General features: G+C 34.2%; 1 protein-coding gene across 18 annotated transcripts in view; it reads left to right on the top strand.

The window, feature by feature from the left end:
• The window catches only part of LCORL (ligand dependent nuclear receptor corepressor like), a 158,072-nt gene that overhangs the window by 93,362 nt on the left and 46,821 nt on the right, over nucleotides 1-17,889 (top strand). For 15 of the 18 annotated variants that reach the window (XR_009220937.1, XR_009220942.1, XR_009220938.1 and 12 more), the window contains one exon: nucleotides 5,643-5,894. Coding sequence is in view for 12 of the 18 variants with exons in the window: in XM_058546795.1 (XP_058402778.1) it covers nucleotides 5,643-5,894 (252 nt within the window). In the remaining 6 variants the exon portion in view is untranslated. Of the gene's footprint in view, nucleotides 1-5,642; nucleotides 5,895-6,244; nucleotides 8,471-10,979; nucleotides 12,746-17,889 lie in introns of those variants that run through there. The other 3 variants (XM_058546800.1, XM_058546803.1, XM_058546804.1) reach the window with 3 other exon arrangements.

Raw genomic sequence — 17,889 nt, 5'->3', positions numbered from 1 at the left:
AGTGATTTTTTTGTTGCTGTTGTTTCAATTTACTCTGTCTTTGGTTGCTGACTGTTTGATTAGGATGCATCTAAATGTGGCTTTCTTTGAGTGTATCCTTCTTGGAGTATGTTGAGTTCTTGGATGTGTAGATGAATATTTTTCATTAAATTTGAGACAGCCATCATTTCAAATATTCTTTGTGCATCTTTCTCTTCTCTCCTTTAGGACTACCATTTGTGAATATTGGTATACTTGGTGGTGTCCCACAGGTCTGTGAGGCTCTGTTCATTTTTCTTTCTTTCCTTTCATCCCCCCCCCTTCCTCCTTGCCTCATTCCTTCCTTCATCCTTTCCTTCCTTCCTTCCTCCTTCCCCCCTTCCTTCCCTCCTTCTTTCATCCTTTCCTTCCTCCCTTCCCTCCCTCCTTCCCTCCCTCCCTCCCTCCCTCCCTCCTTCCTTCTTTCCCTCCAACTGGGTGATCTCAATTGGCCTATGCTCAAGTTCATTGATTCTTTTTTTCTGCCAGCTCAAATCTGCTGTTGTATCCATCTAGTGAATTTTGCATTTTAGTTAGTGTACTTTTCAACTCCAGAATTTCTATTTGGTTCTTTTTTTAAAACTTCAATTTATTTATATTATCTTCTGATACTTTCCTTTATTCCTTTTTACATGGTTTCTTTTAGTTCTTTGAACATATTTATTAAACTGCCTGCTTTAAAGTTTTTGTCTAGTAAGTCCAATATTTGGGCTTCCTCAGAAACTATTCTATTGACTTTTTTTCCCCTGTATATGGGCCATACTTTCTTGTTTCTTTGCATTTCCCATAATGTTTTCCTTTAAAAACTTGACATTTTAAATAATACTGTGTGACAGCTGTGGAAATCAGATTATTCCCCACCTCAGGGTTTGTTGTTGTTGTTTGTTTGTTTAGTGACTTTTCTGAACTAATTCTGTGAAATTAGTGTTCTTTGTATTTTGTGGCGACTGACATCTCTGCGTAGTTAGTTGGCTTAGTGGTCAGCTAATGATTGGACAGAGATTTCCTTAAATGTCTAGAATCATAACATTCTCAGTCTTTGCCTAGGGGCAGTATGTGTGTTAGGGCAGGCTACCTCAGGATTGGGAAGGGACGATGGATATGGGGCAATTTAAATGCAGTATGGCTTGCTCTTCTTGCTGAGATTTAGCTGATATTCTTAAATAGACACATCCTGGAAAGCTTTTGGTTATTTCTAGAGTTCTTTTGTTTAACAGATGACACCACCCCATACAAAAAAAAATTAAAATAAAAAGCTCACATGAGGACCACGCATTATTAAGAGAGTCAAATTTGAAGAAAACATATCAGCTTTCTGAAGCATATTTTCCTGACATTTCCCCTGATTTGGTCTTTGCTCAACCATGTCTTAATTTTAGCCTCATTTGCTATCTGTATAGACGGAAAATTTTCAAAACCATCAAGACCTGGTTTCTTTTTGTTTAACAGTCTTTCCTTTATTATCTCTCTTTTCTCACATTTTACTATAGTGAGCAAGAAGAAACCAGAGGGCATCTCAACACTTTGCTTAGAGATTTCCCTAGGTGGATCACCCAGTTTGAATTGGGCACATTTTCTACTTTCCAGGTTACTGCAGACAACAGTGTTGTAAAACTTACTGCTGCTACATAATAAGTATACTCTTTCCTCCACTTTTCAATAGCCTTTGCCTTATATTCCTGTAAGTCCTCACCCTGCAGCCTTATCAAAGACCAGGAGGCTTCTATTAACAGCTTCTTCAAGGTACTTTAGGGCTTACATTAACACTCCCCAAAGCCCACTGCCTGGTTGTAAAGCCACACCTACATTTTAGGTTTTGACTGCAGCAGCATCCCACTAACATGTACCAAAATCTGTATTATCTTTTACTATTTAACAAATTACCCCCAAAATTGAGCAGTTTAAAACAACAAACATTTATTGTCTCACGTTTTCTCTGAGCTGGGAATCTAAGAGTGGTTCAGCTGAATGTTGCTTGCTCGGTTTCTCACTTGGCTGCAGTCATGGGGTAAGCTAGGGTTACAGTCATCTGGGATTTGATTGATCTGGAATATCTTCCAAGTTCAGTCATTTGGCTGTTTTCAGGAGGCTTCAGTTCTTCTCCACGTGAGCCTCTCCAGAGAGAGGCTCACGTATGACTTCCGCTAGAGTGAGTGATGAGAGAGAGATAGAAGGACGTAGTAGTGGCAGGGGGGCAGGAGAGGGAGAACACTAACTTTCAAGAGTAGCTGAGATAGAAACCGTGTTCTTTTATCACCTAATCTCAGAAGTGACATATACTTCTGCGCTGTGCTCTTGGTCACATACAACACCCCTAATATAATGTGGAAGGGACTATACAACAGTATGAAACCAGGAGATGGAAATCATTGAGGACCATCTTGAAGCTGGCTACTACAAAGAGCTTGTAAAACTTTTGAATTAGTTCAATTTGAAAAATGATGAGTAGGGCAGAAATAAGTTATTTGTCTTCTTAGGGGCAATAGATACCATTTCCATGTGGCAGCATTCTCTCTTCGAACCAAATATTTATTACTTGCCTGACTTTTGAAAACTTTTGAGTTTATAATCTCTGGCCTAGATCTTTAGTTAATTTACTTGCTGTTTTGTAGTTATGACAACTTGTAGAAGTTATCTAGAAGGCTCACTAGCTAATCTGCAACTGAGCAGCGTTTTCTTTGTCCCTTTCTCTGTCTTTTTTATTTTTTATTTCATTTTATTTTTTTCCAAGTCCTTTGGTCTCACACATAGACTTTTATTCCCCAATATAAAGGGACAAAAACTGAGTAAACTGCTTTAAACTTAGCTCTAAACTCAACCCTAAAGTATAGCCCTAGTCGCAAGATATGAATCTGGTTATGTTTCTGTTCTTTTTTGGTAAATTTAATTATTTTGAATTGATAAGGCGACACTAATCAATAAATTGCAGTACAATTAACCAAAATACCTAGAAGTAAATCTAGTATCTCCTTTTAACACATAATGCACAGCAAGATTAGGTTTGAAAAAAGGTGGAGAAGAATGTTCACAGAAGCCTTCAAAGATTCCTGGAGGTAATAATTAAGAAATGGTATAAATTGGGAATTTTTGTGTGCAATGTGGAAATTTCTTGTTTTGATAAATCACGTTAGTTAGGTTACATGTACCTATGCTATCTATTCTGAACCAAAAAATATCATATGGGCTTAGAAATTATGTCCTTTGTGTTTTCCAGTTAGTTAATATTTGGTTAATCTTTTTTCTTATTTGGCATTTTATGATTTAAATACAATATGACTACTCAGTCTGCATCTTTATGTTTCTCTTGTCATTTCCACTGTCACCTAAGACAACAGCTAACATTTACTAAACAGTTAAAATGCCAAGTACAAGAGTTCAATATTTTATCTACAGTCTCATATAACCTTAAAATATCCTGTGAGCGAGCCCTTTTATGATTTCCAAGGTTTTGTTATTATTTCCATTTTTATGAATAGAGAAACTAAAACATGGAGGGGATCTGTAACTAATTCATAAAGATGGCTAAGATTCCAACCTGCAGCTAAGGCTTTCACTCTAGTAACTCAAATAGTGCTTCTCTTCCCTACTGGGTTCTAAACAAAGAGTAAATGTGAAGACTAAAATGCTACTTTTTTGTTAGGCCTGCAGTCCCTTCTCACAGATGTTTTTTCAGAATTCAAAATTCTTTGTTTTGAAAGAGGTAATATAATGGAGATGTTTGTTATGTAACATCTCTGGCAGATCTGAAACAGCACCCTGTGATCAAATGTATTGATATTTCTGGAAGACCACATATAGATTCATGTCAGCTTAGGTCATATTTTGCTACCAAATGTGGTGGCGATTCATAGTGGAAGTAGTTTGTTGCCTTTCCTCACCTCCAAATAGTATGTTTTCAAACCTTCTTGCATTTTAGAGTCATGGACCTATAATGATAGATGCTAGTTGGAGGACGTGCCTTCATATCTCTTAGACAAGTGCTCCAGCTAGTAGTGAACCCCAGAAACTAAGGAGACTTAACTCTTCAGTCTCTGACAGCCCTGGATCAGGGCAGACCTATTCACATAACACTGATCTGCCTGGGTAAGAGTTGAGGCATTTAAGGAACTAGTGTATCTAGAAGTGGGCCACTTCTAAGAGGAAGTAGTATGGAGCCTAACCAAGCATGCTTAGTCATCCTTCCCAATTTACCAACCATTCTACCTCTGAAGGAGCAGAGTAAATAAAAGGATTGGAATGAGGCTAGAAGTATGTGTGTGAAAAACCCACCACCACCACCACCCTCCGTACCAAAACTCTTTATCACTATTATATACTATGTTTATAAGTGGACTCTCCTTTGTCCACACTTCTTACTATAAAATCATTCAGTTGTTTTTACCTCTTGTACAAGTGTCAGACAGAATTGTGTATCACTGCTGACCTTCATTATAGTTGTAGCTGATCATTATGTTTTGGGATCAAGGATTGATTAAGACCTTCAATAAAGGTATTGCCATTTTTATAGGAGAATCTTAGTAGATGCATGCTGAAAATATTTAGCAGTGAAATGTCATAATTCTACAATTTATTTTCAGTGGTTCTGCAAACAAAAAAATTGAGAAATAAGCGAATATGGCAGAATAGTAACAATTCATGAATCTTGGTAGAGGCTGTCTGTGTCATTGTACTGTTCTTTATTTTTTTTCTTTATGATTGAAATTTCTCAACAAGTTGAGGAAAGAAAAAAATCCTTGATGATATTCAGGCTATATATGAAATTCACATTTGACAGAATTGAGGAATTTAATGGTAATAAACAGTTATAAGAGTTTAGATGTTTTCTTAAATAGTTAACGCTTGTACTTTGTATATTAAGTTAAAAATTGCTTGGTTACTTATATATACAATTTGTGTTCACATACTAAGTGTTTTAATATCTAGTAGAATACATTTGAATTAAAACTCTGAAAATAAGCTGTTCTGCTTCTATGTTTTTTTTTTTTTGGGTGAGTAAGATCAGCCCTGAGCTAACATCCATGCTAATCCTCCTCTTTTTGCTGAGGAAGACTGGCTCTGAGCTAACATCTATTGCCAATCCTCCTCCTTTTTTTTTCCCCCAAAGCCCCTGTAGATAGTTGTATGTCTTAGTTGCACATCCTTCTAGTTGCTGTATGTGGGACACGGCCTCAACATGGCCGGAGAACCGGTGCGTCGGTGCGCGCCAGGGATCCGAACCCAGGCTGCCAGTAGCGGAGCGCACGCACTTAACCGCTAAGCCACGGGGCCGGCCCCCGCTTCTATGTCTAATTATTAATATCTGGTAAAATACATTTGGATTAAAACTCTGAAAATAAGCTGTTCTGCTTCTATGTCTAATTCTTTATCTGTATTTTAGTTTGGGATTGAAAATGTTTATTTTTAAGAAATTATTAAATATGCCAAGGTTTGGGTTGATATATTATCATGATACTAATTAAATCAACAAAGTTTCTATTGCTAAGTCCCACAAACCACTGGCAATTATGGACTGATGCTAAAAGACTTTCTGAAATCATTAATTTGTAATAAAAATAAGATAAGTTTAAGTATTGATATTTTGCATGTCTCTTTTTTAATGCTTATTATATTTATTTCTTCCCTAGATCTTCCTCAGAACTGTGATCCTAACATTCCCCTAGTTGCTCAGGAATTAATGAAAAAGATGATACGTCAGTTTGCAATTGAGTATATTTCAAAAAGTGGTAAAATTCAAGAGAATAGAAATGGTTCAATTGGACCAAGTCTAATATGTAAAAGTATCCAAATGAATCAAGCAGAAAACTCCCTTCAGGAAGAGCAGGAAGGCCCCTTAGACCTCACTGTGAATCGAATGCAAGAACAAAATACTCAGCAAGGTAAGATTTTTGTGTGTGTGTAATATGTAATTTTATGCTTTAATATCCTTAAATATATATAACCTTATATTCTTGGAGAAATTTACTTTAGAAGTAATGTTACTTGTAATTAGCTTATGTAATATGGACTAGAGAGAAGTACTAAACTAATAGTTTTTGTATTTGACTTGGTTTATAAAAGAGGTTGAGTTGCTCTCAGTCTCGTTTCACAGTAAAATGTATAGTGCGAGAATCATAACAAGCATCTTAAAAGCAAAGTGTACAAGAGATATTTATGATAAAAAATTACTTTTAAAATGTACAGCTGAGAACATTAGTTAAGCACTTGCTGTTCAATTTTTTGCTCTTAGGTGAAAAATAAAAAGAAATAGATGATTTATCTTCAACTGATGATGTAACTGGGGAAAGAGAAAAGTCAATACATGTGATAAGTATTGTATAATCATGTAATTAACTATATAGAGATACATTTTTCATAAGAAGCCTGCATGATGAAGGCTATGTTGGACCTGTCAGATAGTTAATTGAAGGAAGAGCCATGATTCACAGAGAAAAGGAAGGAAGGGCCTTTTAAGTGGTTGTGGAGGATGCCAAATTAGTGTTTGCCTGGAGGAGAGAGAACAAGTAGCTTTTGTTAACACAAGTTAGGAATAGTGTTGTCAGTCCATGAAGCCAGAAAAATATCAGCATTAAGTTTGATTGTAGAAGGCAGTGTAGTGTTTCAGGCTCCAAAGAGAAGTACACTAGTCAGTGTTTAAAGAAGATAGTCTTTTCAGTGTGTAAGATTAAAATTGAAAGGGACTGAAATATGGAAGTAATTTTCTCTTTTTGCTTCCCTAATTTTAGGTTGGATGAGTTTGTTTATGTAGAATATCTGAGAAATATTAAGACAATAATTAGACAGGTTATAAGAGAAAGAAATGTCAAAGATAACTATGATATAAGGCTTAAGGAAAAAATATGTCAATACATAGAATTTTGGGAGTTAGAAAGCATGGGATTTTTAGAATTTTTTTTCGTTTTGCTTTTCCATGTTTCACACCCTCTTATATCTTTTCTCTTTTGGAGGAGGCAGTTCAGTGTTCTAAAGAGACTAGAACATAGGCTTTGGCATCTCACAGACTTATGGTTGAAATCCCAGCTCTGCTACTTAAGTTACTTGAACAAGTAATTTTACCTGTCGGAACTTTAATTTCCTCATTTGTTATTTGGCCATAATAATAAGAAACTCATTGGAACAATGTGAAAGTTAAATATAAAGTAACCAACTCATGGAAGATACTCAAACACTAGTCTCTCCATACTTTCTACCTCCTGTAGCTTACCACCACAGAAGAGAAGCCTTAGAAATAACATGATCATGATCCGTAAATATTCGTATGCCCGTAGTTACACTAAAGTAGAACCTTCTCTGAATGGCCCAATTAGTAGAATTAGGATGATTAGCTAGAAGTTAGGTGGAAACAGATTCCAGCTCCATATAAGAAAGAGTATTTCTAAGGACCAAACATTTCTTAAAGTGGACAAGGGGAAAATGATTCCCTGGTTGCCTTATCATCAGAGGTATTCAAAAGCATCAGATGAGTGGTTAGAATAGATGACATTTTAGAAGTAAATTTTTAGTCCTTACATTCTGTGATTCTATGACCTTAAGTGGTAAGGCAGCCCCAAATATATGTAGAAAACAAGTGATGTAAATTATTTAAATTATTGTGATGTTCTAGGCAAAGTCTACAAATGTATTTGTGAACATCTTGAGGTTGAAAAGAGTAATGAGTAATGTAAATAAGTATAATATAAAGAGTAATATAAATCTATACTTTAAATAGTTTTCTTGATGATTTTAATTTGGAGGGTGGCTTCTTATATGTGATTTCAGTGTTCTTACTTTAGGATAGGAATCATTTAGTCTAGTGTGGCTTGTAGTGTAGAGCACAAGGGAGAGAATGGTAATAGATGAGGCTAAAGAAATAGGTAGGGACCAGATTATGAGAAAGCCATGTAGGAAATACTAAGGATTTTGACTTTTCTTAGGGCCACAGAAAGCTACTAGATTGCTTTGAGCAGAGTAAAAAAATCAGATTTTCTATTATAAAACCATTCTGCTGTGGTATGGATTGGTAGGCTCTAACTTTGCCTACTTGCATACCAAATTAAAAAGAAAAATGAAACACGTACCCTTTGATGTATTTGTGTGTGCGTGTACACAATAATGCCATGTATGTTCTAATTTTTCCACAAATTAAAATTTTTAAGGTTGAAATAAAGATGTTATAAACAGTTTTAAAATGACTTGCTAATCATGAAGACTTCACTGCCAGTATCTTATTACATAGTATACAGACTTTGGGAGGGTTTTATTAATAATGATAGAAGGTATAAATCTGTATTTCAAATGGTTTTCTTAAGAATTAAAAATATTTTTGGCCTGATTTCACTGTTTTACCTTATAGTATAATCAATGTTGTGCGCATACTACTAGTAGCAGTGTTAGTTCTGCCTTTGTTAGTTAATTTGCTAATACTTGCATTTTTCATGTTATTCTCACTCTATAATTTCTTAGCAGTACTCATTTAAGCCAGTTGTTCATTTTATGAGTTACTTTATTCAAATTAGATAACGTAATCATAAATCCAATAGATAAGCTAACCATAAATAGTGTGGATAATTTATGGATAGTCTAACCTATAAATCTATAAAATTCTCAGTCCCAAATGGGTTTACAGGTAACTTTATATAACCTTAAAGCGACACATGGTTCCTATCTTTTGCAGACTATTTTAAAGAATGGAAAAGAGGGAAATACTAGTATAATCTTGACACCAAAACCAGACAAAGATAGCAAAAGAAAGGAAAGTTGCGAACTAGTCTTACTTACAAACATAGGTGCAAAAATCCAAAATAAATATTAGCAAATTGAATATAGTGAAATATAAAAACATAATAAATAGTGACTAGGGAAGCACAGATGATTGTGTTTTTGAAAAACCTATATGATTTTTGACATTACCAAAAAACAAAAACAATGTCATCCTAAAGAAAAAATACTGCAAAAGCTGACACTTTTGTGATAATAAATGCTTATCAAACCAAGAATAGATGAGCATTTCTGCTATCAGAAACATCATAACCTAATAATTTAAAGTAATGGACAAGACAAAAATGAACACTATCACCAATTTTCAACATTTTATGGGAGCTCCTGACTCATGTAACATGATGAGGAAAAAAAAAATAGAAGTATGAAGATAAGCAATAGGTTATAAGGAAAGAATGAGCAAAATTGTAGTTGCTTACAAACAGTATGGTTGTGTTGTAGAAAATATGAAAGAATATCTAGGTAAACTTTTAGAACTGATTAAAAAGTTCAGAAAAGGTACTGATAATAAGATCAGTATGTGTTACTTCATATTAGCAACCACCCAATTAGAAAATCCAGTTTTTAAAAAAATCTCATCTACAATAGCAACAAAAGCAGAAAATCATTAAAACACCTAAGAATGGAACTAACAAACTGTTTAAGACCTTATGGAGAGCATTATAAATGTTTATTGAAGGACATAAAGAAGACTCTCAAAATGAGTGATTATATTTTAAATGAATGGGAAGACTCTAAAAGATAGCAGTTCATCCTTAATTACTTAGAAATTCAGTGTCATTCTAGTCAAAATTCTGATAGGGTTTATTGTGAAAAATGACTTTCCAATCCTAAAATTTATGAGCAATACTTAAAGGGCCAAGAATAACCAAGTCAAGATGGTGAGGACTAGCTCTAAAACGTATAAAGACTAATTTAGTGCAATAATTAAAACAGTGTGCTATTTGCCATAAAGAAATCAGTAGAACAGATTAGTGAGCCCAGAAACTCTGAAAATGTTAGTGAAATCTTGGTACAAGTCAAGATGTCACTATAAATCACTGGAAAGAATGGCCTATTCAATAAATGTTTCTGGGGCAATTGGTTACCCACATGGAGGAAAAAAAAATAGATGGATTCCTACCTCACACCACTCACGAAAATAATTCCAGTTGGGTTAAAGGGCTAAATGTGAAAAGCAAAACTAAAAGAGAAGATATAGGATTATACTTTAATGAACTCAAAATAAGGAAAAATTGCTTCAGATGCAAGAATAACAATCCATACAACAATTTTGTAAATTTGACTATACTGAAATACAAAACTTAAATATTATACAAGTCACTGTGAACAGAGGGAAAATTCAAGCCTCACATTTGGAGACCATATTTACAACTGATGTAACTGACAACCATTCAACTAACAAATCAAAACTACAACCAGTGAGAAAAACACAACTCCATAGAAAAATAGGCAAAAACAGTTCTCAGAAGATAACAGAATAGCCAAATAAGCAAAGAAAAGAATGCTACAAAGAATATCCTGTTCAGCCTCCATCCCAATATAGGGTTGTTTTATTTTACAGTATAAGAGATGGTAATTCAACCTCTGATTGACAATAAGGACTTGCAAAGAAATCTTTGTTTGACGGCTCTGATAATCTCGTATCTCTAAAACGTCTACCCTTCGTTTTATATTTTTCCATCTGCAGCAGTGTTTTACTTAATAGTACTGTAAATATTTGTAGAAATTATTGTATCTCCAAGTCTTCTCTTTTCTATTCTTTTAGGAATTATTTTTTCCATCTGCAACAGTATGAGACAGTCTAGTCTTTTATTTACTGGTGCTATAAATATTTGTTGAAATTATTATGTCTTTCTAAACCTCTGTTTTCCATGCAAATCTTTTCAGCATCTTTAATTGTTCTTCATAAGTCAGTTTCTGTACTCATCATTTTCCTTGCCCTCTCTTCCACCAACTCTAAACTGACTTAAAATATAGTTACCCTTAGGGAAACATTCCCATTTGCCTCTTGATTGTGCTTTCTAACTAGGTATTTCAAATATTAGTTTCTTCTTTGTGTGCTTTCATTCCTGCAGATTTATATAAATACTCTGAGCCTCAGAAACTGCGAGGAAGTAAGTCATGCATCATTGTTCACACCAATGATCCTTATTTTGCCCTGGCACACTAAGTATTAGCATATCGAATTTTTTTCTTAATTTCAGTTTTAATCTGTGGCCAAAGTAAAAACTTCTAAATTCCAAAGTACAGAAGAAATTTGCAGCTTATGGACTTTTTATCATTATTGTGACAACCATGAAGAATTTACCAGACCTATACAAAACAAGATCAAATGTGGGCAGAGATGAACAGCAGCACGTCATTGGCCTTGTTGGTGTAGTTTTCTACCATGAGGTCCAGTGAATATTCTGTTAGAGAACTTGCATTATAATAAATTTCTCACTGCATTGTAGTTGTTTGCATGTTTATTTCCCCACCATAATCTCCTTTTGGGAGCAGGAATCTATCTGTTCACTTTCTCGTATCCCTAGTGCGTGCATGATGTATGTCACGTTGGATTTACTGGATTAAAAATCTTTATTATTTTCAAATGTTACTGACAACTAAAATGAGAATTGAGACTCGATCATTGGACTTGTGATTTTTTTAGCCGTGAAATTTTTTATTTTAAACCGTTTGGGTGGAAAATACCCTGAATATCTTTTATACTTTCTTAAACAATGTATGGAACATTAAGTGTCTGTGATAAACATTAGTTATTGCACTGCCTTGTAATGACCTGACAGTTTTAGAATTATTTTCCCTTAAGCTAATTGGAAACAGATAAGTAAAAAAATTTTTTTATTATTAGTTCACATTGCTGTCAGTAGGCTACACTTTGGAAATCACATCTACTAGTTTAAGATTTTTTTTTTAAACAAACTATGTATGAGACTAATATCAACTAGTCTTCAAGTGAGCATTTGGGAGACTGCATTGAATAAAATATATGAATTTCAGTGATGTATGTAGTTGTCATTAGGTATTCTTTGTTGCTGCTGTTGCCACCACTATTCTTGTTTGTTTGTCTAGATTAAGGTAGGTGGAGTTGTCAGCTGAGATGTTAAACTGTAATTAAGGGAGCCATATATGGTTTTATAATATTATGTGTACCCTGTTTATAAATAAAGTCTGTTGTTATTCTCTTAGGAAAATACTGAACAGATTTTAAAATTCAGTTCAGAAGATATTTCTATGTCCACCAGTAAAGGCAATAAAATTATCCATCTTGTTTTTCCGTGCTGAGCTTTTGTTTTACAAGGCTAAAGACATATGGAAGAAAATATTATGTTCCATGCTTGAGAAGATGCCATATATTAGTAAACCTGAAGAATAAAACAGTATATCTAGATGATCCGTGTCCCTTCCAATCTAAACTTCTCTGACGCTAGGGATCGAGCAAACAAGTGATATTTAAAATTTTCAAATCAAGGCATCTGCTTAAAACCCCTTAATGGCTTCAAATTTATCCTTAGGATAAAGCCTAAAATCCTGAACTCACCAAGATCCAGCCCCTGCCTACTTATCCAGTCTCATCTTGTGTCTCTCTTTAATCTTCATACTGGCTTTCTCTGAGTTTCTTGAGTATGCCAGACACTCTGGCCTCAGAACATTCACACATGCTGTTGCCTCTCTGTAGAAGCCACTCCCAATCCCACCAATTTTCTCTAAATAAATCTTACTTGATTTTTTTTTCAGGTCTCGTTTTAAACATCACTTCTCTAAGAGAACTTTCCCCATACCTCGTAAATTGGATGCACACAGACACACACATAGACACACAGACATTCTTATTAATTCTCACCAAAATTTAGTTTGTCTCTCTCTTTCTGTCATCCCATGGCATCCTGTATTCTTTTGTAGCACTCATCTCCTTTGTAATTATTTCCACCATCTTATTTTGTGCTATTTGTCCCATTTGTTAAACTTTTTTTCCTCCTTTGTTCTTTTCTTTTAGATTGTATTTTTTCGTTTATTTCACTTTTTTCCTTTGCTGATTTTGAAGTTATGTACTCTATTGCTATTCTGTTAGTGGTTACTCTAGCAGTTTTTTAATGTGTAGTTAACTCAGCAGTTAATATAAGGAACTTACCTGCCCCAACATGTAGAGCCATTTTATCAGTGCTTTAGTTCTCTTTTTATGACATCACAATTTAAGCATTATAATTCTTTGTTTCATATCATCAATTTTTGTTTAGATTTACATACTTCGTTACCTTTTCCTTTGCTCACCATTCCTTGCCGTATCTCAGATTTTCTTCTGGGCTCAGAAATTCCTTTAATAAGGGTCTATTCATAGTAACTCTCAGGTTTTTTTCAGTTTCTTTTTTTTTTTTTTTTTTTACTTTTGTTCTTAAAAGATAGTTTTTCCTAGACACAAGTCTAGGCTGACAATTAAATTTTTTTCTCAGCACTGCTACTATGATAGTGTCTTGGCTTCCATTGTTGCTATAACTGCCCAGCTAATGATCTTTCTTCTGTAGGTAATCTTCACACTCTACTTTTACCATCTCTCTTTCTCTTACTTTCTCTGTTTTGTTTATGGCGTTCTTCAGGTTGTCTTGGATGTGTTTGGGTGTAAATTTCTTTTATTTATTCTGCTTGGGAGTCATATGGTTCCTAAAACTGAGGACAAATGTCTTTCATTAATTGTGATACTTTAGCCATTATCAGTTGAAATATAATGTAACTCTCACTTTGTCTCGTGTCAAAATCTACTGAAACATATTTTGAATCTTCTTATTCTATCCTCCGTATCTCTTATCTTGTCTTTCGTATCTTCCAACTCTTTGTCTCTTTGTGTTGCATCCTGATTTGTTTATTTAGAACTGTTCCAAATTCACTAATTCTTTTCTGAGCTATTCTAATCACTGTTTAACCTATGTCTTGAGTTTCTAATTTGTTGTTATATTTTTCATTTCCAGAAGTTATTTGTTATTTTTTTGAAATATGCCTGTCACCGTGCCCCTAATCTTATGAAAGAGTCAAAAACCAAGATATCAGGAGTGACTGGGAGGATTATTTTAGGTAAGGTGGTCAGGAGGGCCTCCCTGAAGAAGTGAGTTTGAGCAGAGTCTTGAATAATGAGAAGTCCTCCATATGAAGATCTGAGGGCAGGGCATTCCAGGCAGAAGAAATGTCAAATACAAAGACAAAAATATCAGAAATCAAAGAAGGCAGGAACAAATCAGGTGTGTTTGAGGAACTATATGAAGATTGTCTCAGTCACTTAAAAATCAAGAGACTATTCAAAGCTTTTTCCATAAAGTCAAATTATAGAGTGTCAAAAAATATAATTGTTACAGTATATGTAAGCTGGATTTTTTCTTTTTTCTATTTTATAAAGAATATCACAAACAAAAAGCCATGCACTTTAAATTCAGAAGTTCCATAAATGTTACCATGTAAACAAACCATCACTTGATTAACCTAAAGAACTGTATGAAGCATAGAAAGAAATCAACTTCCTTTGTAGCCATTACATTTTTCCTGAATGTTGTTATAGTTTGATATAAATTGGCGACTTTATCACCACATGGTTTCCAAGTGGCAGTTTGTTGGGTTTTTGTTTTCCTTGTAATTTCTTCATGTTTTTTCCCTCCAAAGAGATAACTTTCATAATATATACCTTAACATAACTTTGAAGTTATCAGTGTACCAAAATGGGGTTCTCATGCTTGGGTTGAGTAAAGTAAAGCTGATATTACCTCTATATTTAAAATCTTCCTCTTAGTTTTCTGTTACATGAAGAACAAAATTTAAATTTCTTTCCATGACTTTTATGGTTTTGCTAAGATCTTGTCCCTGCCTACCTCTCTGGACTTATTCCTTTCCCTCTCTTCCTGCTTAGCATGTGCAAGTCACACTGTGTGTCTGTTTCTCATACATGCAAAGCTCACGTCACAGAACCTTCACTCTTGCTGATTGCTTTGCCTGGGTTACTCTGCCTTCAGATCTTCATGTTTCATTGGCTTGTTCCTTTTCATCGTTTATATCTCACTGTAATACCACCTTAACAATAAGAGAATGATAAATTCTGGTATATAAAAATAACTTCTGTGTGATGAAGAAGATTAGAAAAGTCAAAAGGCAAATGGCATTCTGTGAAAAAATATTTACAATTTATATTATAAAATAAAAGGCTAATAATCTAATGCATTAAGAGTTTGAAAAAACTGAGAAGTAAAAGATCAACAACCTGATCGAAAAGTGAACATAATCGTACTGTCAATTCATAGAAGAAGTTTCAAAAGCCTTTAAACATAGCAAACTACACTCACACACACTTATACATGGTTCACACCTATCAGACTGATAAGAATTCGAGTTTAACAACATAATCTGTTTGGTGAGGCTGTGAAGAACCAGGCACTCTCATGCCTTACTGGGGGAATACCAACTGGTACAATGCTTATGGAGGAGAGTTGACAATATCTGTTAAATTATATATGCGTTTACGCTTTGACCTAGCAATCCCATTTCACAAAGTCAAACCTATAATTGCACTTATACAAATATGGAATGATATATAGTCAAGCTTATTCATTGGGGGGCATTAGTTATAATAGCAAGGGATTGAAAACAACCCAAATGGTTAACTAACTAAATTATTGTACGTCCACACAGTAGAAGACTGAGCATCTGAAAAAAGGGGTGAGAAAGATCTCTTCATGGTGACATTTCCAGGTTTTATTGCTAGGTGATAAAAGCAAGAAGCAGAACGGTATATATTATATGTTCTCTTCTGTGTAAACAAAGCAGGGAAGATAAAAACTAATAAGCATGGTAACCTATAAGGTGGTGAAGTAAATGAGGTGGAAGGCACAGGATGGAAGTGCTGTGAATGGACCTCGTTATGTAGTTTTATGTAAATATTCTACATATTCCAAAGAATAAACATCAAGTTAGTAACATAATGACTCTAAGAAAAGATTTATGTCAGGTGACTTTACCCAGTATTTTGACTATGCATTCTTAGTGGCATATATTCTAAGGACAGGGAGTGCTTCAAAGAAATAAACTTCCTTTGGTTAATATTAGTAATAATTCCCACTGTTTATTTTGAATCTATAGGATAAATCAAATATGTAATTGTGTTAACATTGTTAGGAATCCAAGATTTTCAAGGTAAGAGAAGGAACAAACGAGTAAAATCAAAGAAGTAAAAACCCTGTAATATTACACGTGGGTTGGAAATGTCAGTGCAAACTCACAATTTTTTTTTCTTTTCAAAAATATGCATTTCCTAGTCTGACCATTGAAATACCCTACAAGCAGTGACAACTCACTGGCTTTGGATTGTGGTCTTTAAACATTATTTTCCTTTAAAAAGAAGTAGTCCTCTGTGGAATCCAGGTCTGGGTCAGAAAATGTGCAAGATGAGCCTGGAACATCTTGTGCCAGCAAGCAAGGAAACTCCAAAGACTAATTTGTCAAAAGAATATAGGAGCTGGTGTTAAGGGTTCCCCATTGGCCAGATATGAGACCATTTGAGCATTAAAAGGGTGAACACTTGCAACTGACAATATTGGATGTTTTAAAATCCATTAATTTATAATAATCAAAAAACAAAAGTGCTGCTCAAAGTCATTACTTTACTTTGGAGGTATATAGCATACCAACTCCTCATTGTGAAAATGAGCAATTAAAGGAAAGAGTTAAGCATTTATCCTGCTTTTCTTTTACAAATTTTATTTCAAGACAGCCAAATAGCCTTCATTTAAGGAAGGTTCTTAAAGAAGAATTCCAGCTAATAAATATGAAAGACACGATAGACTTAAAATATTACTGTTTTTCAACTCCTAATAAGAGAACTGAATCAAACAACATCATCAGAAGATAAAACTATTAGAGGAAAGGTTGTTTGGGGAACTTTACAATGGAGAGGTCAGACTGTCACCATCAGAACACACTGATCACTTGAGCATCGTTGAAAATAGACTTTACGTGCCTCATGATATGTTGCATCACTTGTGAAGTATCTTGCCAAAAAATGTCAAATATAAATTTAAGCAATTCTTTAGGCCAGTGGTTCTCAAGCGTAGTTCAAAAAGCCCTGAGAGTCCCTGAAACTTTCAGGGGATACACTGGGTCAAAACTAGTATAAATAATAATATGTTCTTTGTCCTTTTTACTCTCATTCTCTCTACAGTGTGTAGTGGAGTCAGCCAGAGGCTACGTGATATGTAATTTCTAAACACATTGAATATGGAAGCATATATGAGAATCCAGCTGTCTTTTGTTAAGCTAGACTTTAAAGAGATAGACATTAAAGAGACGTTAACGTAAAAAAATTATTACTTATTGTTTTATTTTGAAAACATTACTTTTCATTAAAAATGTTTTTATTAACATTAACATTTGTAGAATTATTATTATCAATTAATATTTTTAAAACTTCTCAGTTTAATTTATAATATGGTAAATATAAATGGATATCTGCAGTAATTTTTAAGAGTGAAAAGCGATTATGAGATCCAAAAGTTTGAGAACCATTTTCTTTAGAGCTAATTCCAAGTTTATCAGAGTTATCGGGAAATGCAAGAACAAGGTAAATGACGCCACAGGAAAGTAGACATAACAAACCGTAATGTAAGACATTCTCTGGTAGAACTGTTGACAGGCTTCTTCAAAAGCTCAGTCTCACTGTTTTAAAAAATGAGGGAAAGGGTTGCTCAAAAGTTTTCTAAAATTTAAGAGATATGACCGTCACATATAATGCAGAGACAAATTAACTCCTAATTTGAACATACCAACTATAAAAAGACATTCTGGATTCACTAGAGGAAGTTTCAACACAAACCGAATATTAGACTACAGCAAGGAATTGTTAGGTATCAAAATGTTCATGTGTTTTAAAGATGCATAAGAATGTAGAAGTGATGTGACATCTGGAATTAGCTTTTAAATACTTAAGCAAATAGGAATAAGTAGAAGAGGTGTGGCAAAAATATAGGTAATTGGTGAAACTGAAGAGTGGCGTGAGAGGGAATCATTCTGTCTTTTTGTATGTTTGAAGTTTATCTTAATAAAATTTCTTTTTTAAAAAATAACAAATCACCTTCCCAGAAGCTT

The sequence above is a fragment of the Diceros bicornis genome, chromosome 8 (assembly GCF_020826845.1).
Source record: "Diceros bicornis minor isolate mBicDic1 chromosome 8, mDicBic1.mat.cur, whole genome shotgun sequence".
In the NCBI taxonomy this organism is placed as follows: domain Eukaryota; kingdom Metazoa; phylum Chordata; class Mammalia; order Perissodactyla; family Rhinocerotidae; genus Diceros; species Diceros bicornis.
This window is presented reverse-complemented; position numbering and strand designations above follow the sequence as displayed.